The 25,923-nt window shown below is 42.5% G+C and overlaps 1 protein-coding gene across 1 annotated transcript in view; it reads right to left on the bottom strand.

Moving 5' to 3' along the window:
• Nucleotides 1-1,668: 1,668 nt before the first annotated feature.
• Nucleotides 1,669-25,923, bottom strand: part of KDELR2 (KDEL endoplasmic reticulum protein retention receptor 2) — a 46,075-nt gene continuing 21,820 nt past the window's right edge. The window contains exons 3-5 of the mRNA XM_069210316.1: nucleotides 14,406-14,564; nucleotides 13,529-13,781; nucleotides 1,669-2,992 (exon numbers count right to left, since the gene is read on the bottom strand). Coding sequence (XP_069066417.1) covers nucleotides 2,958-2,992; nucleotides 13,529-13,781; nucleotides 14,406-14,564 — 447 coding nt within the window. The 3' untranslated portion in view covers nucleotides 1,669-2,957. The remainder of the gene's footprint in view (nucleotides 2,993-13,528; nucleotides 13,782-14,405; nucleotides 14,565-25,923) is intronic.

Genomic DNA, 25,923 nt, shown 5'->3' with positions numbered 1-25,923 from the left:
TTTAACGAACCTTCAGAGACCGAGGCAATTGGCCTTTTGAGAAGTACCCATACTTTATTAAGTGAGTCTAAAAGATGCTCCCTCTGAATGATCAGGTTGGAGTATGTGGGGCAAATTGCTGCTTTCATCCTACTGGCTAGGAGCTTATCCCCAAGACATTATGACCCACTAAGGATCGCATAACCAGGTGAAGGTCTCTGCAGCAGGCTTATACTCACTGTTTCGTTTTATGAAGAGGTCTCTCATTGGAGTCAAGTATTGACGCTAATGGTACCACATCTTATATTAGAGATACTGACCTCCGTGCCAGAGGCATTGTGACCCGACAGACCAGGGTCTAAGTTGTTCGCAACAAAAACAAAACAAAAAAAAACAGGGAGGATAGGGGTGACTGGTTTGGAGCAAAATATTGAAACTGTTCTCATATAGCTCCAGAAGGAAAGCCTGCCTGCTAAGAGGCACATTTGTTCTAAAGGGATACTCGTTCAGACACACATCACTAGATCTTTTGGTGTGTTTTAACAAACTTTTAAAAAATGTTCGCGATATAAACCAAAAATCTACTATTAAGGACTTCTTACAAGCCTTTGCTATATTATTAAATATAATCTTGACATGAGGTGGATGAGAACAATTCTACAAGTAGCAACAGATCATTGGTACACTTTGGTACAGTTCAACATTTATTATGTCAGCAATCTGTTTGTGATTACAAAAAAGTGGATGACCTCTTCTACTTCTCAATGTGGGGGACCCCATTTCTTATACAAACTCTTGGTGAACTGTTTAGTACAGGTGACGGACATTACAGTTTTGAATGCTTATGCTTTGGGTGGTCAAAGAAGTCCAGCCTCTCTCTCTGGTATGTCCCTTAAGGGGAAACAAATCCCAGGAGGCTGTGTCCTACTCCGTCCTAACCAATGCACCATAGCTAGTAATAGGACAGGTCAGTACTGGGTATCTGACGCTTGAAACTGAGACAGGTCACCTAATATCTCGCTAAATTAACAAACAGAAAATGGCTGCATAAACATTAGGAGCGGACGTCAGAAGAGCGAGGTGGCACCTTTATAGACCTGTTTTGCCACTTGCGGTTTTTATGGCATGGATGTGCAAATAAAACCCTAACAGCACCTGCAGAAAAGAGAAGGATAGATTATTTCGGATCCAGTATTGGAAAGGTCTCATTTAGTATGCAGCAAAATAGTGGCACTAAAGGGTGACCTGTCCTGGTTTACCTCTGGTAAACATATCACTGTGGAAAATCGGTGCTAAAACGTGGTAGTATTACTAAATAAAGAAGATTCATCAAATGTCAAATTCAACCAAGTTCCTTGTTCTTAAGCAACAAGTTTAGATTTTAAAAGTGAACTCGGTTTCAGATTCAAACTGGTGCAGAATATCTTACATTATTTTTCGCCCCCATAAGCAGGTAGCACTATAGTAAAATCGGCCCCTGCTGCTTGCTTAAAATATTCTCAGACGGCTGGATTATTAATCTTTATATTAATACTGATCCTGAAAGTCCTGCCGGCCCTTTTTCTCTCCGCCGACCCCCTACACCAACAACCAGCACACATGTACGCCTGCAATCTTAAAGAATTAATTTCACAGAATACAAATCATTCACTTCTCCCAATTTACAGTAAAAAATTACAGACTACGACATCTCATAAAATATTTTATTCGGAGTGGGAAGGTTTTTTTTTAACAAGATAAATCATGCAACAGCTCAGTAAAACCAGGAATTTAAAAAAAAAAAAAAAAAAAAACTATTCGTAAAGTATAAAGAATGGTAACTGGTGCTGTTGAATTTGAAATAGGAACATAAATCATAAATTCTTCAAAGGGGGCACATCATCAAAAACCACATGAAGCTGAACATAAAGACACCACGTGAGAGGCATTCATTTCAAAGCCCCAGACAATGTTTAAGAATGCTCCTCACTTCATATAGATTACTGCAAGTCACACCTACCCCAGGCTATTGTCCCTGTGACTATAACGACACATCATCATTGATAATAATGAAGCAGGTCCTGATAAGAAGAAAAAAAATCTAAAATAATTCTCAACGTGAAAATAGTCATTCGAGGTTTACACTCAGTCACCGATGCCATTTTATCAATCACTGCTGCAAAGATAGCAACCTGAAAACTCTCACCACCGCGGACACATTCTTATGACGCTGCTGCGACATACCTTACAGGCAGAAGTGCACATATGGTGGCAAGGCATTTCCTTTTCATTTTAAATTCATAGTTAGTTTTGAAACACAAATTTAATATAAACATTCTAAAGGAAGGGGCGAGGGTGAAGAGTTCAGATTGAATTATACTGATAAACGAACAGTGTTTTGACGCCATTACGGACCCCTAGGGTAAGGAGCGTTCACTAACAAACACCATACATTATGGCAAATGTTTTGGTAATTAAAAAAAAAAAAAAAAAAAAATTACTGGCAAATAGCTCAACATTTTGTGAAGAAACTAAAATAAATACAGTGGAATGAATAAACTCATAGGAACTTGGAAAGACTTATCGAACAATGACGTCAAACAGGTCAAGTATTTTTTTTTCTTTACTTATGTTCAAATAGTATGTTCACAGAGGACAAAAGCTAATACGTTTGCACCCCTGGGTGTAAACCGTGCAAAACATCACTTTCGGAATTATTCAACTGAAACTGCACATTGAATTTATCAATACAGCACAAGTTTCTTAAGTAAAAAAACCTTTATACATCGTAATAAAAAGGTGAGAGAAGGCAAGATGCGTAACACAGAAAGCTGCTGGTTGCCTCGTGTTTGTACAGTACCGCCGATGACTTGGTTCACAATAAAAATAGTAGTGATTTCGACTTTCTGTCTCAGGCATCTTGCACCTTGCTCGTGATAAAGACTGATCTGTCCAAGCCTCTTGAAAGGACAGAAGCTGGCGAAGAGGATCTTTGGCACTTACGCTGGCAAGCTCAGCTTCTTTCCCTTTAATACTGAAATAAAAACATAAAACAACACATTGGAGTATATAGGTGTTGGACTCCTTATAACATATATTAAAAAATGACACACTAGCACATATTCACTATCAAGATTAAGGATGACGACTGAATCACCTTCATATAAACTATTGTTTTCTCTTAATAGCGACTAAAGTTGTTTGATGTTTAAGCAAAGTAGAATAATAACGTCAAATTAAAAACAGGATTAAAAAAAAATCATGGAAAGAGAAAACGGCCAAAGATGAAAGTGACAAAATATTTTAAAAAAACATTGAAATGACTATAAAGACAACTAAAGAGATATATAGGAAAATACGAGCTAGGAGACAAAGTAAAACAAACGATAGTAGACAACTCATGTGACTCGTCCTCAACACAAACACCGGTAATCCCAAATTGACTGTAAACCTGATTTTACACAAGCAAGTCAGTGGTAACCCTTCTCTTCTATTCTTTCTCTAGCAACAACTGAATTCTTTAAACACGTTTCAAACAGAGGTAAGTTGAGCAATGCCTAACACCACTGATCAACAGCCTGAAGACATCTATCCAATCCAAAATACCCAAACCATAACACACAAAAGCTGTTTCACAACTAAGAACCAACCTATTACTCAAGACAGAAGGGTGACTGCAAATGCAGATTAATAAATCTTGTTTATCAGGGGGCCTGATCATGCAAGATGGCCCACATGACACGCTCCTGAGCAGCTCTGCAGCTACCCTGCAGAATCATGTTGTGGACGCAACCCTGGAGCCTGGTAATCACAGGGGTGCCTTCTACTCCTAGCTTGTTGCAGGAGGAGCTTGTCCCGGTTGCCGGTGCTGCACCAGGGCTGAGGATGTCGCTTGGTGGCAGCAGGCCTCGAGGCGGTGGGCAGAGGCCCCTGCCGGATCTGCTGGCCTTGGTGCAGCAGAGATCGGCCTGCTTGTTAGAGCCTGGCAGCTGCCGGGGGCCATTGCTTCTGTTGCCCGCATGGAGTGTGGTGGGCCCGGACGGTCCATTGTGACCATGGCTCGCCTTTTGCCCGCCTTCCCCTTCGACATTTAACTGCCACATGGCTGCACCATAGTGAGCGCTCACCACTCTGCACGGCCATCTCCTCTAAGGTGCCTGAGCCAACGCCTCTTCGAGGGTGCCTTGCAGAAGCCGATCGGAGCCTGTGACGCACAACAATTTGGCACGACCTCGCCTCGACAAAGATGCTTTATACAGGGCTCTTATGTTCTCACTGGTGAGAGGGCCCCGTAGTCTAATGAGCAGTAAAGCGATCTTCTCATCTCAGAACGAGCACGGCATAGCGGATGCTGTCAGGCCAGGAATGTGCACCTGCTCGGAGTGGAGGTGACCCCTGTCAGGAGATACTTGGTGGGAGTGTGTTCCAGAATTGTATTGAGGTTTTAAGTCCCTCTATCACTCTCTCTATGTTGTGTTGTGGACGTTTCTGTCCTATGCCCGCTATCATCACTCTTCGGTACCTGAATCTATCCGTTTCTCCGAGCAGCTGGAGGAATGGCAACATCCTCTGCTCCATACCTGCCAACCCACCCTGCAGATGCACCAAGGACTTACCCGCATTGATTAGAAGGCCAGTGATGTCCCCAAAAGCATCTAAGTATTGCAAGAGTAAGGGTAGCAATTCTCTAGGGGACTTAAGGTAAAATAGCATGTCATTTGCATTTAGTGACATCAAATGTGTTGTATCACCCACCCTGATCCCCCATCTTATTTAAGCCTGTCTAATTTGGATCGCAAGCCTGTGCCAGTGCAAGAAGTAGGGGTGATAGCGGACACCCATGCCGTGTCCCCCTGCTCACAATCCAAGGAGTTGAGCACAATCATCCCACTTTCACTTTAGCAATTGGTTCCGTATACAGTAAATGTATACATGCCTGCAACTGAGGGCCAAACCCCATCACCTTCAACACTCCCATAAGGTACAGCCAATCTACAGTGTCAAAGGCTTTAGCAATATACATGGATACCACTGCCATTTTCTCCTGAGAGTCTGTCATCTCGTGCATCACATGCATTAGGCGGCGCAGATTCATGGCGGTGCTCCTGCCCGGTATGAATTCACATTGATCAACATGTGCCAACTGAGTAACCACTGTCCACAGAAAGAGTGCTAGCACTTTACAAAGTATCTTCATATCTGTATTGATCATTGTAAGGAGTCGGAACAAAGAGGGATCCAGAGTGTCTGAACCCTGCTTTAATATCATGGTAATACACCCTTCCCTCATTTTGGGGGGGGGGGGGGAGAATCCCTGTCGATTGTGCCTCTAGGTAGACCTCCAGAAGCTGTTGACTAATGTCTGCTATATAAGTACGGTAGAACTCTGCTGGGAAGGCATCGCTACCCGGCACTTGCACGCCCCTGGCAATATTGTAAGTGTGTGCCTGATTTCCACCTTGAAGTAATGCAAGAGATTCCAAAAACTCTACCATCCTTCCAGGGTTCCTCTCCCTGGGTGCAGAATATACTTGTTTCAGGTGGGTTTGAAGTATGTCTACTATAGCAGTTTGCGTGCAGGCATCAGCCCCGGTGGGGGTCTTAAGTTGCACAATGGGGGGTGGGGCAAGGCGTGGTATTTCTTGACGCAATATCCAGGCCAATAGGCGACCAGAGCTATCTCCCTCTCCAAGCAACAACTGGCAGTAGGATTTCAAAGTAAAGCGCTCAAGCCTCTCCCTCATAGACATCATCTTTTGCAGAAAATCAGATTCTGACTGCCTTCCCTTCCTATCTTCCGGTGGTAAACGTTGACAGGCACCAATTCTCCTTCCCCACAGATGAGTTTAGCCTGTAGAGCCTTACGAACCTGACATACCAAGCCCACACACCTATCCCTAAGGACGGACTTTATTGCTTCCCATTCCAAGGCCCAACTTTGTGTACCCAACCAGTTATCCGCAAAGTAATGTTGCAATGCTTTGGCCAAAGTTTCCCTCCTGTGTGAGTCTTTTAGTATGTCGGTTGGGAATTTCCAGGTATTTGAGAACCTATTGCTAGTACCCCATTCAAATGCACATACCACTGAAGCATGGTCAGACAAATATCGAGAGAGATGTATCACATTCAGTGCTCCTGGGACCATATGTTCTGATATAAATATACGGTCTAAAATACTATATGTGCTGTATGTCTACGAGTGGCATGTATATTTCCACCCCCCGGGTGTATTTCTCTCCATATGTCTCTCGGTCCCAGTTGCACCATCATGTTCCCCAGCTGTGCCATCATCCTAGAGTTAGTATTTTGCTGGCATGACTACTGTCCTAACTGTGCCATAAAATGAACCCTTATCCACTTTCGGCCTGTATGAGTTTACAAAAGTTACATCTATTCCGTCCAGTCTACCCTGCATTAACAGGTATCGTCCCTCGACATCAGCTTTCATGTAGTTCATTGCGAAGGGCACCCCAGGGCGAACCATATTAAAAGTCCACAGAAATAGGAGGAGTAGTTAGCATAACATACTTGACCCCTCCATTTTTTTAGCAAGTTTTTGAGCTTCTTGATCAGTAAAGTGCATCTCCTGCAAACACACCATGCCTATGCCTTGTTGTTTTGAGAGAATTCTATACTGCTTCTGGTAGGATCCCACTCCCCGGACATCCCAGGTGAGGAGTTTCCACTTAGTCAGGATATGCATAATCAGTGCAGTATATGTCTTTATGGTTCACATGTACAAATGCTATCATATCAGTGAAGTAGCAATCCCAAAACATTAATTCAAGAAACATTCCAACAAAACATTACCCCCCTCCCTGGACAGTAAAGTGCTAACCAGTGCCCACATGTCTAGATGTGCCAGGACGTGCACCATCTGCTCCCACCCCAATAACCTACCAGTGAAGGCTGCGCACCTCTGACCCCACTAGGGACAGTATATCTATCATTGTACTCCTCATCATTAAATACCAATGCGCCCCGCCAAGGATAATGTTATCAACAAGGGCAAATCGAGTGTGTTCACCACAATTAGTTCTCTGGTATCTTGCCAGGAAATTGTCAGCCCACAACATTGATACCAATGAATATACCCCCCACCCCTTTGCCAGGGACATACAGATGTTGCTAATCCAGCAACTTCCTCTCCGTCTGCCATTCTCACCCTCTCCTGTGTTGTTTGTTGTCACAATCGCCGGCATGTGTCTCCAGATCAGCAGGTTGCTCATTTCTTAGTAAGTTAGCAGTTTACAAAAACACTGCCCCACGTCGAGATCCCCTTTTTGTGGAATAACCCTGCCTGACTATGCAGCGACATACAGTTCCCATATCATTATTCCCGATTGCTGCGAGTGTCTCAAGTCGTATCCGCTGTCCCAGCAGCTGGGGGGGGGGGGGGGGGGGGGGGGGGGGGGGGGCTCGGCCCGAGGGTATAGGTGTATTTTCTAGCTCATTGCCAAAGGCATCCCCCTCCGACTCGTCTCATGCCGGTCTTCTGGTGTGGTAGCAATCGTGCCATCCTTTCGAATCACCACTCGGCCAAAGCCCCTTTCAGCAGATTGCATCCGCTGCACTAGCCGGTGCTGCAGGGACCCGCAAGCTCCCAGACTCCTGCCAGTTTGTTCCTGGTGTGCCTGCGGAAGCCACTGCTCCGGAACAGTCATATCAAGCCAGGGAGGTCCCACCGCAACGATGTCCACCTGTTGGGGTTTACTGAGTGGGCAGAAGGGACTGGGATGGAGAGATTAGTGGAATGCTGGATCTGGGGCACCATACGACCCACCAGACTGTCACCGTTCTTTGCTATCAAAAAGGCGCACCGAGCGTTGGTGGCTCCTCCCCGGCTTTTATAGCACACATCCTTAACTATGCAGAGACTGTGTTCTGAGTACAGCCCGTGAGACTGATAATGCCCATTTTGAGAACCACAAGATATCTGGGGGAATCCATAGATGACAGCTCTTGGAGTCCGGACGCCTGAGGTCCTGGGCACACTGTGGTGCAGGGGAATGGCACCATGGCATTTGCCTCCATGGAGACAACAGACAGTCTGGGACATGCCGAGTTGGCTCCTGAGCTGGCTACAACAGAGGACCTTGTTGTATGAGGGGGGAATTTAACTCAGCAAGTAGCAGGGAGCCTATGTTTTGATATCCTCCTTTAACTTTTTTCATACAGGGGAGGGAGGGATTTTGCTGCTCGGAGGAGGGTGCGGTCTTACTTCAATGCTGATGATTGATACTGCTGGTACAGATCGTCTGGGCATCGTTGACAGTATGAATTGAGAGGGTAGTATGGAGCCCTCCCCACGTTTGGTGGTAGGCTATAGTTGTGGGTGGGGAGGTTAGGCTGTGGGTCCTGGCAGCGTTAGTACAGATGGATGAGCAGTTTGTTTGGTTGTTGCTTTGTTTATCTGGGGTGGGGTGGTCTGTTTATTGTTTTCCCTAACATTTGCAGAGATAATGTTTATTTTTACTGTGCATGTGCAAAGATTGATAATTATCCTTGGGGAACGGTAACACTGACCTCTCCTAGAGAGGAGATGGTGCCGGGTTTGGGTGGCGGTCATAACTACCTATGACAGATGATCTACATATTCTCACTTGAAACATCAGGGGTCTACAGGATTATACAAAGCGTTATAGGGTTTATTTGTATCCCTGGTGCCATAAGATCAAAATAGCCTGCTTGCAAGAGATACATCTAATGAGCACTGAAGTGCAGAAGGTAGCAAAACAAATGGAGGTCAACTCTTTTTCAACCTACACCTCTTATGGTGGGGGCGATTTGGGTGGCCCCAAGGGTGCCATTTTGCCATGTGTATGGAAGGCAGATATAGAGGGAGGCTACATACTCCTGCAGGGCATTCTGGATGATACAGACATTACTATCTTGAATACCTAAGGCTCAATGTAGATGATGGGCAGTTTTATGTCACGATGCAGGGGTTGCTGGAAGGCAGTATCTATAATATGGGTAGGAGACTTTAATTGAATTCTGGAAGGGAACTGGGATCGACACCCATCAAAGCTGGACACGAAGCCATGGAAGACGGAGTCCCTAACCCAAGTCAAGCAGAATGTGAGGATGCTCGATAGCTGGCGCACACTCCACCCAGTGCCACATGGGTACACCTGTCAATCATTAACACACTGCACATACAGCCTGAGGATCCCTCCGCATACAGACCACTCTCTATGATCAACAATGATGTTAAAGACCTCTGCAAAATAATAGCGAAGCGGTTGCAGGGAGTAATCCGTGTCCAGGTCCATGAGGAACAATGCAGTTTTATGCCCTCGCACATAACAGCTTTTAATTTGAGGTGTCTAACTCATGTATTGAATGAGACTGCAAAGTCGAACCGGGATCTCTCCCTTGTATCGCTTGATATTGAGAAGGCATTCAATACAGTGGGGTGGAGCTATCTTCTGATGGTACACCAGGAGATGGGCTTTGGCCCAGTCTCATTTATGCAGCTGCATTCCAAAATGCCCCTGGCATAGTTTCTAAAATCGGTTCATATTTAAGAGAACAATGTCCCCTGCAACATGCACAAAAGGTAATGAAGGTCAGCAAATTCCTAATGTGTACAGACCCCAATATGAAATTCCTGCAGCAGATCATTTTTTTGCCAATTAACACCGATATTCTCTTCAAGGGCACAGGTCGGTGGGCTAAAAACCTATATAAACTTAAAGCAAATGTCTGAAGACTCTTGAAAGCCTCTCTGATCGTCTTGAAGTTTATAAAAATGAATACACTGCAGATTCGAGAAATAAACTATAAATTATTACATGCTATGCATGTAATCATATTCTAACCTCTCGTGCATTCAAACTATTTAACATTAGAGTAACTTACATGGTAGAACACCACAAACCGATATTAATACAGTTCTGACTTCATATTAAATGATCTCACATCACTCTTGCTAATCATCAGCGTGGGCTGGTAGACCATTTAAACAAAGCACAAACTGCCACTCTAAGTAGAATTTGTTCCCTAAGAACAAAAGCTTGCCATTTTCAGGGACGGTTCTTAAAGAGCTGGAGTCTCTGTCCAAACCCACATCTGAGTGTCTAGTCTTATGCTGGGAATACTAACGAATGTGGGGGGAACAGTTCACAAAATATTTCTGCAGTGGACTCAAAACAGACATACCACACCAGTACACTTCAGACATTCTGGGACATCTCAAAGAATCAGTGACACTGCTGAGGAACTAAAAGTGTTCCACCATTACAGGAGAAATAAAAAGTAGGTGTACTGAAACACACAAGAATAAGTAATTATACATACGAAAAAGTAATGTGTTCATTTACAGAGATAAAAACTGTTAGCAAGCACACATTGTGTTCGGTTTATTTTTCCACACCATGAAATGTGGCTCTCTGTGGAGAAATCCTGTCCCCTTTACTGTCAGTAATTTTGGAATTGCAATTTCCCAATTCGAAAGTTGGATAGGACTTACTCCTTCCCTGAGGAAGTACATGAATGACCATAACCAGGAAGAGCACACACTTGCCAAAAACTTGATGAAAGCCACAAACTAACAGGATCTATACGTGTTTACCTACACTACTGCCCTTAAAGGCTCCTGCGAGCAATTTGATCACAAGTACCTTTACACCATATTGGCGTAATACACAGGTATGAATTCACGTTTCTCAGTAACAGCTGTGAGTTTACAGTTTTAAACAATGCATTTGCACACCGAATTTCAGCTAGGGTGAGAAAATTCACTCTTAATCACACCCTATAATATCACATTGTATCAGTTACCCAAGGGTTCTATGACATGACCCTGGATTTGCCTGCATCACTGAACCGCCCACTGACTTAAACCAGCCTGTAACAATGTGTCAGCACTAATCATAAGTCAACCAGGCTCCTTTAAAATACAAGTCTTGATGTGTATTAATGTGCTTCATAAAACAAATGTTAGGGTTTTTCCAATGGTGCAGCCCCAGCATTTAAAACCCAAGGTCATCCAATCAAGGCTACAGGGGCAGTAGTGAGAGATCTTAACATCAGTCGGATAGGATCAGCACTTCTGTTGTCCTTGCGTATGTGTGAAGTTGGCCAGGAGCAAGGGTGGATGGGCATGCAGGATCGAGGGATCAAGCTGGATGTCCAAGTGGATTTGGAAGCACTTTGACACAAAGGGAAATGTGGAAGAGCACTGGAAGAAACCCCAGTGTGCTTCAGTTTGCTCCACATTGCTATCAGAGGAGAGGTTAGGTGTGCAGAAAACTCATGACCTTGAAAGCCACATTTAGAGGAGATCTTACTTGAGCCTGTTTCAATCTTTGTGGACGTGGACAAACTGATGGGAGAAAAATCACAAGTGTTACAATTGTAGATTTTGTTGAAATCTCCGCTGTTATAGCTTGTAGAGTGGTCCTCACATTTATCATTAGATAATGTAAACAAAGCACTGGGCTGGTCCTGACAGCTTTCTGTGTATGAGTGAGCACATTAAAGCCAAGACACTGCATCGCCGGTCTTAGTAACAGCAGATCTCCTCATGCCTTATAGTCTTCCTGGTTTATATTCAGGCACAGTATTTATAGTGTACTACAGACATTGTGGTATTAGATTAATGCTGCACTTCCAATGCTTGTACGTTCCTACTTAGGCAGTGTAGGTTTTACTTGTACATAGAAAAGGTACAGAGGTGTCAGGCACGGTGTATATAAACGGTGGTATTTTGCAACTTGTAGATAATATTGCAGAGTGTTCATTTGTCCTCAGATAAGCAAACAATGCTTAGCGTTTCATGAAAAGGGAATACTAAACAATTCCTTTAAAGCGAAGAAGGGACTTTGAAGGTTTTCCTGACAAAATTACTGAGTGTGCTCAACTCATTCTCAAAAAACGTCTGCAGCGAAAACTAATTATATCAATGGTGAGAGGTGCAATTGTTCCGAATCCTCACTTTATCTACAACATATCAAATACTGACGCACTGGGAGGCTGGGATAAGGCCAACATTTGTTATGCCATTTGCAGCAGTGTTCCAATGCCTAAGTGGGAGTTTTTTTTTGGAGAATACATAGGGAGTCAAATAAAACAAAAGTAACTGATTATGATGGGATTTGCTGCTCAGCAGTGCATTTACTCAGTGTTCAAAGCGCAGAATGGAGGTACTAACTGTGATATATTTAGCCAAGCTACATCAGACTTAAGAGCCCCAATCAGAGCAAAACCGATCATAGATTGCTTGTGTTATGGTTCAGGGAGGACCTCGTCTGGCAATTCGGACTGGACTGTTCCTATTGGAGCATGGTCAAGACTGATTTTCATATGGCTGGGTCCAAACTGAGGTGGCATGGTAGGCGAAAGAATAATGGGTTAGAATGCTACCGAAAGCAATTGCCAATGGTTAGACTTCTTGCAAGCATTGCTCCCATCACCTCATGTGTGTATGGTGTGGTATAGTTACGACATGAGTAAAAAAAGTAAGAATTCAAGGCTCATGGGGTAGTGGTGTTGTAGATAGCACAGTCACTAGTTAATAAGGATGGGTTTTGGCATTGGTATAATCATGGATGGCAGATTAAAAATTGTGCCTCAAACATCTCCAATTGTAAGAAAGCTGTATGTAAAATTATATTTCAAGGAATACCAATATGGCACTACACAAGTAAAGGCGCCCATTTGTCTACCTGCCTGGTTTACAGGATATAATCTAAGATGACCAATCTTCAGGGACTGTGCTGTAACGAGCCTGAAGAAAAATCAAGAAATTTTGCATCAAAGACAAAATGTGAGCTGAGACATGTATGCTTTAGACTAAAACGCATTAAGTATGTGGATAGAACTAATTTATTCAGACAATTTATGTGCAAAATTCAATTTACTATAAGAGGAACCATGAAGCCTTCACAAAATTGGCTTCATTTGTGAGGAATTGTAGTGTATAGCTGGAATGTTTTTGAGACTGCAAGTAGACGGTTCTGTAGCTATGACATATGAGAGTTTAAGAACCTTACAGCAGATTTCTTACCTCTGTCTCTTAAACTCAGTTGTGAGTCCCTGTATAATGAGTGGGAACAATGCAGAAGTGCTGATAAAGCAGAAGGTTTGATTAGCCAATACATCTGAATAACAGAAGGTGGTAGAAATCGTGTGAATCAAGGTTAAGTAATACATATTGAGAAGATGGCTGAGAAAATATGCAGTTCGGGTGGTGTGTACCCATTGTGGGGGGCATGGGGTCGGGGGAAGACTGCTTGCCATAGAATCACAAGATAGTGCATTCATTGACACACCGAAAGCCAAATATAATCACGTAGTGACTAACAATTTGGTATTTACAAAAGTAAAATGGTGGGATTCATATTAAATAGACATTTAATGGTGTGCCATCCTATGCCATGCCAGAGGTGCCTGTTGACATAATAAGGCTTGTGCAGGCAGGAGAAGATGATACCAAATGTATTACAGTAATCATCATTTTTGCAAGTGGAAGAATTAAGGACTGTGAGAGATTAGAATGAAAATATGGTGAGGATTAAAATAAAGAGTAAAAGAAGGTAACCATTCACAGCAAATCATCACTTACCTTTTGTGACATACAAATAGAAGAAATCGCAGTAAAGAATAGTTTGCACCACACCAGCGACTATTGCAATGAGGTCAAAGAATCCCTCAAATGAGTAACGCCAAATCCAGTTGATCAGGTACAAGGCACGGTAGAGACCGAGGAAGAATAGATAGTGAGTTGTGATTGTCTCAGCTTCCCCGGTTTTGCTGATCATGAAGAGCTGGGGAAGGATGGCCACGGATTCCAGGTATATTGAAAAAGTCCACAGGATCTAACCAACGAAAAATAGATAAATAAAAACATTGTCCTGTCAACATTTCTATGCAAGCAAGATGTCCACAACACCTTGATATTTCGACTAGGTCTTTGATTTTCATACGCAAAAATAGCAGCATATGAAAAAAACGTCTCAATGTACAACAAAAATAAACTTAATTCTACTGCAGCTGAAGCCTCCATATACGATGTTTGACAAAAAAGTCCTTTTTAATAAAACAACTCTGTCTATACACGGTACAATGGTGTGTGCTATCAAGTGTAAATTAAAATCAGTTGGTATGCAAGGGAAGAATGTGTCATACCTATTTCATGCTTTAACATGCTTCACAATTCAAGGAACAGTTTTGGGAGCAGGCAAAGCCTCAAGTAATAAGTTCTTAATATTACACACGACTTTGACAGTACAGCTCTTCAAAGCAGTGGATAAACATAGCATGTTTAAAAAGTAAAATAATTCAGACGTCTTTAAATGTTTTTCTGCAGTGTGTGGGTGCATGAAAAACGTGAACACTCCCGGTGGGAGTGTTGCCTTCTGCATAGTGCTGCATCGTGAGAGGTTTATTGGTCCTAGCTGCAGTTAAGGGTCAAGGAGCTAGAAAAGCCTTGCAGAACTAACCTCTAGTGGAGCAAAATCATGATTGACGAGGAAAGATAATCCCCCAACTGGGACCACTAGAAACTCAATCCGGAAGGTATCATGGTTTCCATCGTAGGTAGCCTTGAATTTCATGTATATTAGGTATACAGTAGCATAGGAGCAACCAATGTAGATGACCTAGGAAAAGAAAAAGAATATCGGGTGTGACCATGTAACACAAAAAGAGGCTTGCATTACTTTACAAATTACTTGAAAGTTTAAGACAGAGAATTAAACACAAAACAGGCAGAATTTCATGAAATGTTAAAAAAAAAAAAAAAACCTTGTCCCTTTAGATCCCTACGTAAAAAAATACCTCCCTTTCCTCTTACTCGGGAGAAGATAGTCTTTTTGTCAAAGGCCAACTCTACTGATCTTACACATGTCTTTAAAATGTCTATTATCCAATAAAAAAATTAAAATAAGCAAAGGGCATAAGGGGAATATGTGTTTCCTTGATTAACGTTTATACATCCGACTAGGAGGAAATACAAATAAAAATAATAATAATTTTTAAAAAAAGCCTGTGAACTGACAAATTCCCCATGAACTCATCTCTTTGGTAGGTTAGTTGCATGAAAACGTTTCACATGTAAAACATTAAAAGTGTCCAATAAAACAGATCAGATTTTATTTTGTACTGCGGAAACACTCTATAGAACTACTCAAACGTGTAATGTTAATGGTGGTCGAGGCTTGATTGAGGAAGGCCCCAGGAGCAAATGTCCCACCGAAAGAACAACATTTCCAAAAGTTTCCTAAAATTGTTCTAGACATTCTGTGCTCTTTAGGGCTGATGATGACACAGGCATTTTGGCAATGACAGTTGAAAGACATTGTGGTCTGCCTCCCAGGTGTAGGTATTTGCAGACCTGAGATTTTGTTTTCTACTGCAGGCTCTTGGACTGCATGTTTGGCGATACAATAGTTGAAGATTATCCACCATAACAAGGGCCTGCTGCTCAATAGGTCTCGTTCACTATGCACAGCAGTTTGAGGGCAATCTCATGTCTAACCAGTTGCTGCTAATGGGATTCAGGTTGGTATACTATACACTCGAGTCTCAGCCCTAGCAATTTTCTGGACACCTCATGATTGGAGTCTTGTGTAGTCACAGGTGCATTAATCCTGTTTACTTAGGCTCAGTACCAAAGCTACTACACACAAATGCCAAATATCAGACTAGAACAATATTTAGAATAGTTGCCTGGGCACTTGTGGTATCTCCATAAATAAATAAAATAGAGCTAGCAGTGATCAACAATGAGGCAACGACAAAGTAGGAAGACTAAGTATAGTATCCTGAGACAATTAAAGGGAAGCTCATAATATGTCTTTGGCGTGATGTAAAAGGCTGGCATTAAGAATAATTAAGGTAATAAGTAAAAGTCAATGAAAAGCTGCAAAGGCAATCAAAACTTAACAATGGCACCTGAAAGAGAAACACAGGTTGTACTCAATGGCACATAAAAAGCATAACAGGTGAATCCAATGGCTCAAACAGTTCATAAATCAGCCAAGTCCTTGCTGTTGAATCCTTCCAATATGCCTAGAGCTCATGCCATAATGCGCAATGTAATCAATTTATTTAAAAAAAAAGATCAGGGCCTACCAGATTTGCAATAATTCCAACATAAAACGTTATGCGCTGCTAATTATATACCCAGTCTACTATGAGCCAACCCACTTTTCCCTGCCACCCTCTTTCTAATGGGCCAAGCTGTTGCAGAATTTTATGTATTTGCTGGGTCTATGGCACTGTTCATACTAGGACTTTCACTAAAGTGTACACCACCAGTAAGATTACTGTGGCAACATCAGGTCGCAGTCTACGAGGGTATTCTATGTCAGTACGGTTAAAGCATTCGCTCGAAGGCTACTGGGTCGCCCCCAAAAGAGGACACTACATGCTCCCCTTATGCATCTCTAAACTTCTTATATTGAATATTCAGTTTATGTAGCCCCTCTCATGATATGGCTTTTTAGACATGTCAAAAACAACAAAATTAAATTTTAAACTTTACTATGGAAAATAACCGACTAAACACTGGTGAGGTATTTAGCTAAAAGGTCCAGGATATTAGTCTCTCTTGATATTTTAAGGAACTGAAACTAAGCTGCAGAAGACATGGGGTAGGTTAAAAGTAACCACACTTCATGAATTAAAAAAGGAACTTGGGAAGACCTCAGGTCAATCTTATCTGTCTTTGAAGTTGCAATTTATGGAATTGTTATATCCCAGTAAAGGTGCAACTTCCAGTTTGTAATAGTTTTACAATTGTGAAACTGCAGAGAAATTGTTCGTAACTTATTCTCCAAAACAAGATGCGTCAGGAAGCCTGGTATTGCAACTATCTAATAGCACGTAATAACCCAGACTACAAAAAACGCTCCTTTATTTCATATGCTACTAAGGCAGAACAGCAGTCACCTGGAGTAGTATTTGAGTTTATTCAATGGCCTTTCTTTTGTCAGTTTGATAAAGTAAGTATCTCCTAAACCATTTATTGTGCGGTTCTCTTGTGGAGGTTTCCCAACCGCCCCCCCACCCAAGAGACTGCCAATGTTTATGTCTGGATGTTCGCCACAGTTCTGCCATATCGGTTGTAGAAGTAGTGTCAGTAGGGTAATGAATTAAGTGATGTCAATGCATAGCGTGCAGCTTCCATAAATGCCTGTGTGATGGCAATGGCTCTAAGGAAGATCACTTGTCAGTGAAATTTCAGAAAATGTTCAACGCTCACACAAGGTAAGCTTGGGTGGAGAGTCTAGCACCAGAGACTGAAAAGTCCCTGGTTTTGTTTCAAAAGGAAGACTAAGGGCCACATTATGAGTGTGGCGGTCCAAGGACTTCCACACTTGCGTTGACGGTCCGACCACTGCACTCCAGGCGGTCCGACCACCTAATTACATCCTGATTAAGATCCTGATGGGGTGACGGCGGTCAGGCTTGTAACCAGCCAAAGCACACACTTTCCGCCAGCTTTTGCTGGAGGAAAGCCAGTGCTGAGGGCCACTGCACTGCCCATGGCATTGGCAGTTCAGGGGCCCCTTTTGCCCAGCATATCGGAATGCACACTGTCTGCTTTGCAGGCAGTGAGTATTTCGAAGGAGAAGACAGCCCCCTCTGTGCTACAATAAGGATTTGGCTCTCCTAGCTGAGTCCTATATCGTAGCACAGTTCCCACCGGACTGACCAGCAGGAACATGCATTACAATGTTCCCATCAGTCAACATTGTAATACACTCAGGAGGGACGTCATCTCCACGGTGGTGGCGTTCTCCCCATGAGTTTGGCGGTCCCACGGTGGAACCATCAAACTCATAATGAGGCCCTAAATAAGAAGAGGGGATGAGCAGAAATATTGTTTTGGGGTAATTCAATATTTAAATCTTCTATCTAAATGTGACTATGTAATGACAGTATGTTCCTCCCTGTGGCGGATTAGAATTGAATGCTCAAGTTGCTGTGATCAAGGATTTCTTCGGCACATTGTTTGAAAATAGGGGGCAAAATATAGGCAAAATACAAGTGATGGATACAGTCTTGTGATAAGAACTGTTTATCACAAAATAACATCCTAGTAAAACAAGCTTGTGCTTCAAGTTACGGAGGTGCATATAGATTGTGTTTTCATAGAAGCCTATCATACAGTGAGATATGCAAATTTTATTAGCGGTTTTGTGCTTAATTTGAGTCTGCATCTGTAGTAAACAGCAGCGTGTTATAGGTAAGGGAAAGTTTTGCATGAATATGGGTTGCAGTGTGACAATGTGCAGATGCTGAATCTGGTGGTTTAGGGAAATGCCCTTTATTAAAGTCTTGCGGCCGAGTCAAAAGTCTCTGGAGGTTATGGTCTTTGTGCTTGTGGACAACTGTGTACTCTGGTTAACCAGCACTAGATGATATCATGTGGGCAGTTTTTGAAGGCAGTCAACCTAAAAAGAAATGGATTGATTACAGACTTGGGAACTTTTCGTTCACATAAGAACAGACATGACGGGGCATCAGTGTAGGGGTATGCTCCTGTTGCTATATACTCAGTTGACAAGGTTAGGAACTGGCAACAACATCATGGCTTGACATAATAGTCAAATACCCACATTACTGAGCACAGGGTCAAAGAGCATATTAAGCAACAGAGGTGCTGGCTGATACTTTTGGGATTGTCAACCAGTTAAATATCAGCTAAACCACAGGTGGCGTTAAACAGTAACACTTTTTCACCTCCATCTGTGTAACATTGGATCCTAAAAGGAACTCAAGAAAAAACACTCAATAAGAACCCACTTCTCGATCATACCTCTAATTTGATGCTGGGAAGTGGTGAATCGCACAGTGAAAATCTTTTTGTCAAAGAGTAAAAGCTATTGGCAGGTGGCAAATAAATTCATAGCTTCTGGCCATATCAGGCAACACTGTCAACTCTCCCTCAGAAAATGAACACACCACCAGCTCCCACTTTTGACTACCAACTATGAAGCACACAGAAATCATAGAGGGAGGCCTTCTACATAGCAACATTTGTTTCATAAAAGTGAATCAAGACTGGCTTTTGTAACTTGGAAAACTCTGCTACACTACAGGGAAAGTGAATTTTCTAAAAATAAGTGAAGTTGCTGTTGTATTTTTGTAATTGTTGCTGTATATGCGAGAACATCTCCAATTATACGCCAAGCAAAGGGTGGGTTCGCAGCTAGGCCCAGTGAAGTGGGGCATGTTACTCTCTTAGGCTACTCCGTTTCCTAGTAATACTCTTAACCTTCTGAGTACGCACACAGTAAGATTTTAGCTAGGGGTTTCTTGCCACAGAGGTTAAAGTGCAGGAGCCAGTCAAAGATTTATTTAGAGTTACAACACCCAGGCAAGCCCCAAAACAGGTACAACACCAGGAGAGGAAAAAGGAGAAAGTACTGAACTGGTTCCTTGCCCTTCTGCTCACAACTGCGTGCCCCTAGATTTTACTGCAGTGAGTATTCACATTGAATATCAGAATTAACATGACTATTTGTAGGAGAATGGAGTATTATGCATCAAGGTTAAGTAAGTCTCACTATGCAACACTCTCACAATACCCCAAACTGGGTCCTTTGGATTCATACTAATACATTCTTAGTTCAGCACTGGTAGCGTGGCAAAGAGCAGTCAGGCTCTATTAGAGGAACAGGTGTTAAGCATTTCAGAGTACCAACATAGACTATAAGTAAATGAAATGACTAGAAAGAAACCCAACGCCATTTTATAAACAATAAAGGAGATTTTTATATTAATATAGACACTAAAAGGAAGTCAATCAGCAAAATGTAACTAGAGTTAAATATTTCAGAATGAACAATAAATCAGTACTTTACAAAGCTGTCAAACGTTACCATTGCGATCAATGGTGAAAACAGCCAGTGACACTCGGTCACTTGCAGGGTGAGTTCAGTTGAAACTACTGGAGGTTATGGTGATGCGGGTCCAAAGAACAGCTTCAACAGTCAACAAAGTTTCCATAGCTTGCTGTGCCAGGGTTCAGAGGTATCCTGGTTGTGCTTAGTGTCGAACGAGTACGCTGGGGCGGCGGGGTGGGGGGAAGGGTTCCTTAGAGTAGCGTTGGACAAAGGGGTCAGTAGCCAGACTGACCACCAATAAATCTTTGGCAGCAGTAAAGACAGCACTTGGATAATTCAATGTCTTGGAGAAGCAGTTGTCATCTGAAACTTACTGGAGGTCACAACTACTTTTCCAAGAAAACACAAGACCATTTACTTTTGAGCGATCCCTCAGAAGGCCCAATGGCCAGTAATTTCTTGGTATCTGGAGTTTCTATCTGCAGGCGGCAGGGGACTAGCAGCTCTAGCCCAAGGTAGTTCGGATGATGCCTTTAGGGGTTCTCCTTCCTTTTTTAACCAGTCTCTGTCCGGGATGAGTCGTGGTTGTGCTGGTGCAGAATAGCTGCCACAGGGGCAGAGTTTTCTGCCCTTTCCTTTGTGCAGCCCTGGAGTCGCAGACACGGTCTCTTCTTTGTCCTTGGTTGCAGTTCAAAGCAAGTCTGAGCTTCTTGTGTCAGGAGTGCCCCTCAAATCATAGCTTTAGGGGCGTTATGGGTCTGGGGACAAGTGGCCACTGGGCTACTAGTCTCAGCTGCTAATCCGCCCCTGAAGTGACCATATCTAATGGGGGGGGGTCACCTCTTCTACCCAGAACCCTCTATTTTGCCACTTTTCACTATGGCAGAACCCACTTCTGGACAGACCTGGTAGCCCACCCTAGAGGTATGGCAAGCCTTCTGGGGATGTACATCTCCCGACTACCTAGTTTTCCCACATGCCTGGTGCAGATGTGCCTGGGGCAAGGGAATGACTTTGTTCTCATCTGGGGGACAGGCTACTTGCATATCAGAGGCGGTGAGCTCATCAAAGCTTATTGCCATGATGTGCCAGTTCACTAGCCTTCCTGCCACCTTCCTTTCATGTAGGCCTTTGTTTCGGACTCTGGGAGTGTTCACACTTACTTTCAGGGGGTCAGAATCCTGTCTTGATGGTAGAAGCTGCAGGCTGTCAGCCAGGGCACGAGAAACGCTGGGGCAACCAGGTGGGCAACCTCTAAGGTAGCCACCTGGGTGCCTGTCACATTAAGTCTGACTTTGGATTCAAATCAGGTTTAATGAGACAAGTTGTTCGATACCAAACATGACATACTTCAGTTTGATCATAATGGGGTTGGCAATTTCAGGAGTACCCGGATGCCAGCCCATGTTATCCTATGGCCTGCTGCCCACTTATAGTAGTCTTTAATTGAAAAGGCCATTAAAGGGGAGATAGATGTTTACACTTGTATGTTTGCCCTTGTAATATAATGCTCCATGCCACCTGGGCTTAGGAGGCCTACCATAGGGGTGACCAGCATAGAATAAAAGAAGTGCTTTAAACTTGCCACACAGGATGAGGGCAAAGCGAGTTTGAGCAGTTCATACTGCTCTTGCAGTCTGCAATGGCAGGCCTGCTGCCACCTCTTTACTTGGGTCATTCAGAGTGGCACAGTCAGTGCTTCAGGCCCTGGTGATCCCTTTAACACCCATGCTCTTGGTACCATATCCTAGGGCCTTATATGGGGATTAAGGTCCATGCCAATTGGGAATACCAATTTACACATATCAAACTTTGGGAGAGAGCACTGGCCCGGGGGCTTAGTTAGCAGGCATTAGGGCACTTTCAGAGCAATAACAGCATTCTGGAAAAACAGTTTCGGGGGTGATCATACAAAAAAGGCACTTTCCTACACTATTTCATTTCATGATCTGCCTTTAACTACTTGTCACCACTGGAGAATTGGTAAACCATAATGACTTCCAGAAGGACAAGCCCACACTCCGCTATGGAAACCTAAAACGTTTGCACGGTGTAGACCAATTATGGGATTCTTTTGTTGATAACCTGAGCCACAAAGAGTTGCATGGGCTCTGTAGGAAACCTGCTATGACATCCATTGTTCCTGCCACACTATTTCTGACATTACTGACAGGGTAAGATTCATCTTACTGAACCTCTATGACAGACACTAAAATAGTTATGCCCTCTGCCACTTTGCCTATTTCCTACTACCTCTTGACCACCCACCACGCTAAATCAGTGGTTCTCCTCATCCTCCCCCCCTCCTTGACACCTCTCACCACGAGAACCATATCCAGATTCCGTTTTCCTAAGTCTCTGAAGAGATTGTCTCAAGGCAGAACTCTGCCCAGTATATACTGTGGCCCCCAACAGAGTTAGATGCATTCATAATTCTTTTACCAAACTACAATCTGAAACGCCACAATACTGCTGCCCACTTTTGTGCTAGCTGCTACAAAGGTCAAACCTCCAAGGAAGACTCCATTAGCAGCTATGCCATCTTATAAAACCAGGAATTGCTTACTGGTCATTAATGCACTGCTGACAGAACCAACAAACTATATAAGAGATAAACCATGGTGACAATCTTTACCCCTTCTTACTAAACTTTAATTCCCGATTCTAGTGTCTTTTAACTGGGTTAGTAGAGATCTGTATGTGACTGAAAGACCTCTGCTATAGGCTCATTTGAATAAGGTTGCTAACTGGTAGAGAGAAAACAGGCAGCTATGCCCACCCTGCCTTGCAGCTAAACTAAACCCTGAAAATATCTGCAGGCGTGCATGGAGACGGAACGTAAAGCTTGCTTATGAAGAAAAGAAATGAACATTCAAGCATAATGATACAAAAGCCTTCAATACAGGGTACACGGTTTACCAACCTACTGAAACCATCCACATCTCCATTACACAAATGTTTATTGGTTGTATTCAAAATTGCAATCATTTCTAATCTACAGAACCCCTGGGGCAGCAGGGGAAATATTTCCTAAGGCCATCGTAAGTGTAGTCTTGCTTAACAGTCATGCAACCAATTAGGATCCAAAGCAGAGGTTTTAAATTGAGCCTCTTTAAAACGTTTTGCAATGCAGCATTTCCTTGAATAAAGGTCCATGGAAGAATTTGGAAAGACAAGAAAACTAGAGCATGGTTTGAAGTACAAATTCATAGGTGAGTCTTAAGAATTAACACAGGCAAAGCATGGGTCAACCTCATCTATTTCCTGGACTAGTCTAACATGTTTGGAAAAACACCCTTCCTAGCCTGTTTCTAATACCACTGGACTAATGTGTGTTTGGGTACTAAAACGTGTGTACTAATACACTATTTTAGAACCCAAACACAGTATTAAGACTCTTGGCTCTCAGGTAGACACCGGCATTCAGGAATAATCTACTAACTTAAAGAAACAAAGTTCATACACCAAGTGAAATGAAACCCAGCTCACAAACCTGCTCTTAACAGCCACTGCTACTGATACTTCACTGTATACTCTACACCCACTAATTTACAGGCTAAGATGGAATGTATCGAGGAATACAGTTATTGGCTCAGTTGCTGGTGAGTGGGTACTAGTTGATTATGAAAGTGTGCATCTCATTTAGAACCCGCTCATGAAAACTGCAGCAATGCGCTTATTTGAGAACGCGTTGTGGCTCAGTTTGGAAAAAAAGACTCTTCTGCATATAAAGTATGTGCGTGTCACACACCCAAAATGCACTAATAGTGTTCGTCATCAAGCCCGGATATTTATCAATCACGGAAGGCTGAGCTGGCCCCATCGCAAATTCAGACCAAGACCACATCATTAAAATGCAGATATTTTCAGCAGGTGCATTGACAGAAAGAGGCCTTACACTGTTCGGCTATGCTTTTGACGTGTGGGTGTTCTCTGGAGAGAAGAGAGGTAACAAAGATGGGGAGCAAGGTCACGAATTGAAGGAAGGGGAAAGAGGTAAAAATGAAAGAAGAGCAAAATCAATTATATATTAGGCAGAAATGTGAAGCATGATGAACGTGGGAAGAAAAGAGGAAGAGGAAATACGAAAGGAAAGAATGGAAGAAATAAAGGATATTATTTCACAGTGAGGAAGGACTGGAAGAAAGGAGAGAGAGAAGGAAAGATGAGGAAAACACTGGAGATGGAAGGAAAAAGGCTGGAACAAAAAATTAATGGAGAGAAGATCGAATAGGAGGAATGAGAGTAAGGGAAAGTGATGTGGTGCAGTAGCTAAATTGCGTAATTATAAATCTGAGTTCTTATCCTGGCTTCAGGACTCCTGGGCACAACATGGTCTGGCTCACAAACATTTTTGAGCATTGACGCGGAACTAAAGTGTGCATAAAAAAAAAAACATCAACAAAAAAGCAATATCAGTGGTGCAAATTATGTGTCCAATTCAAAGAATCGGGATCAGTGTAGACTTTTGTTGTGGATCATACTTAAGAGTGTAGACCATATGCAAGTAGCAAAGCCAGTCCCAGGCAGTCTCAGTCCTAATCATAGGTGTAGAGGTGGTGGGGAAAAGGGCTGAGTGGAGGGTGTGAGCTTTTCAATGGATGCCCTTGTAAAATTTGATTACCACCCATGAATATGGTCACAAATACTATAAAGATCATTTGCCAGCCTGGAAACAAGCGCAAATGTACATATATATAAAAATGTGGAGCAAGGGCAATTCCAGGAAGCAAAACAACTTGCTGATCTTTAATGAAGGAATACAAGCAAGGACTCCAACATGAGAAAAATCATGTCCTAGTGGAGACACAACTAAAACAAGTGTATTTTTTGCACCTTAAATCAGAACGACAATCCAGCGAAGTGCACATGGTTCAAAATTTAGAATAATTACATAGACACTTAGGAACACCTCAGATTTAGTGAGTTAGCAAATGTCAACATCTATACAGCCATCCTGCTACAGTTACTGAGCAAGGAAGAGCCAAATCCCTTAAAGGTGGTCATCCCATTGTTTGAGCGGTGGGTTTTAGGCGTTACCATTTTTAAGGGTGGCGAACGACTATATTTAGGTGAATGTTTTTATTCTAGAGGAGCCTTGGATACCACAGGTGGCTTGATCTAAGCAAAGCATGGGTACCAACATTCCTGCCACTACCCCTCCATTGAAATCTATTTAGAGAACAGACCTCAGCAACTCCAAACTGAACCAAGATGGCTAGAAGGATCCACCATCTAATTACGTTGGCCGTATGGCTCAATGTTAAATTGTTTTATTGTGGAAAGAGTAATGATGCTACAGCTCAGATGTGGGCTAATCTACAAACAATTCCGATTGCTAACAGCAAATATAAAACAATTCAACTGAGGAGATGTCGTTGTTTTAGTCAAACTTAACTAAATAGCAATTCACAAAAGCCTGTGTATGCTTTTATGAAACCTACATAGGCTTGATTGTGGGACAGTGAATAAAATTGTGACTTTTAAATTCATAGGCAGATTAATTGAATATAGTAGAAAGTGAAACCGGTTTAGTTCATAAATATTCCAATATGCCAGCTTATTTAAAAAAAAAAAAAAAAAAAAAAAAAAAAAGGAGGACAAAGAACACCTTATTGCAGAGGTTCTCAAAGTTTTTAATACCATGACCTCCCCACCCCCGGTAGAACAACAAGATCATCAGCCCCCCTTCTGAATTTTTCACAATTATTCTAATAAGTTGGAAAATGTTTAAATATGTCTAGGCTTATTTAAACATTGTAGTTAAGTTCCGATAACTTTTAAAAAATACAATACATTATTTTCTGCTTAAAACAAAGCACTGTTATCCGCATAATGCTTTTTTTGGTCAGAGCCTGGTGCCCACTCTAGGATCACTTGAGGCTAGGCAGTGCCAAGAAGCATCAAAAAAATCTGAAGGTCTTGGTCGGATCATTTTCACGATGTCAAGACCTAATCTGCTACTATCTGTGCTCATAGTTGGTCAAGGTATATGTCCAATGGGTATCATACTGGCAACTGTACTGTTATATGCATAACAATACCACTTGTTTGTTCGGAGGTTGAAATTCTGCACTGGAAGTCTCTGGTTGCACTTCTGCATAATCATGCCCCATTTGTTTAGTTTATTTGTGCTATTAAGGAGTCTTAGTAGTCATTAATA

The sequence above is a fragment of the Pleurodeles waltl genome, chromosome 10, assembly GCF_031143425.1.
Source record: "Pleurodeles waltl isolate 20211129_DDA chromosome 10, aPleWal1.hap1.20221129, whole genome shotgun sequence".
Classification (NCBI taxonomy): Eukaryota; Metazoa; Chordata; class Amphibia; order Caudata; family Salamandridae; genus Pleurodeles; species Pleurodeles waltl.
This window is presented reverse-complemented; position numbering and strand designations above follow the sequence as displayed.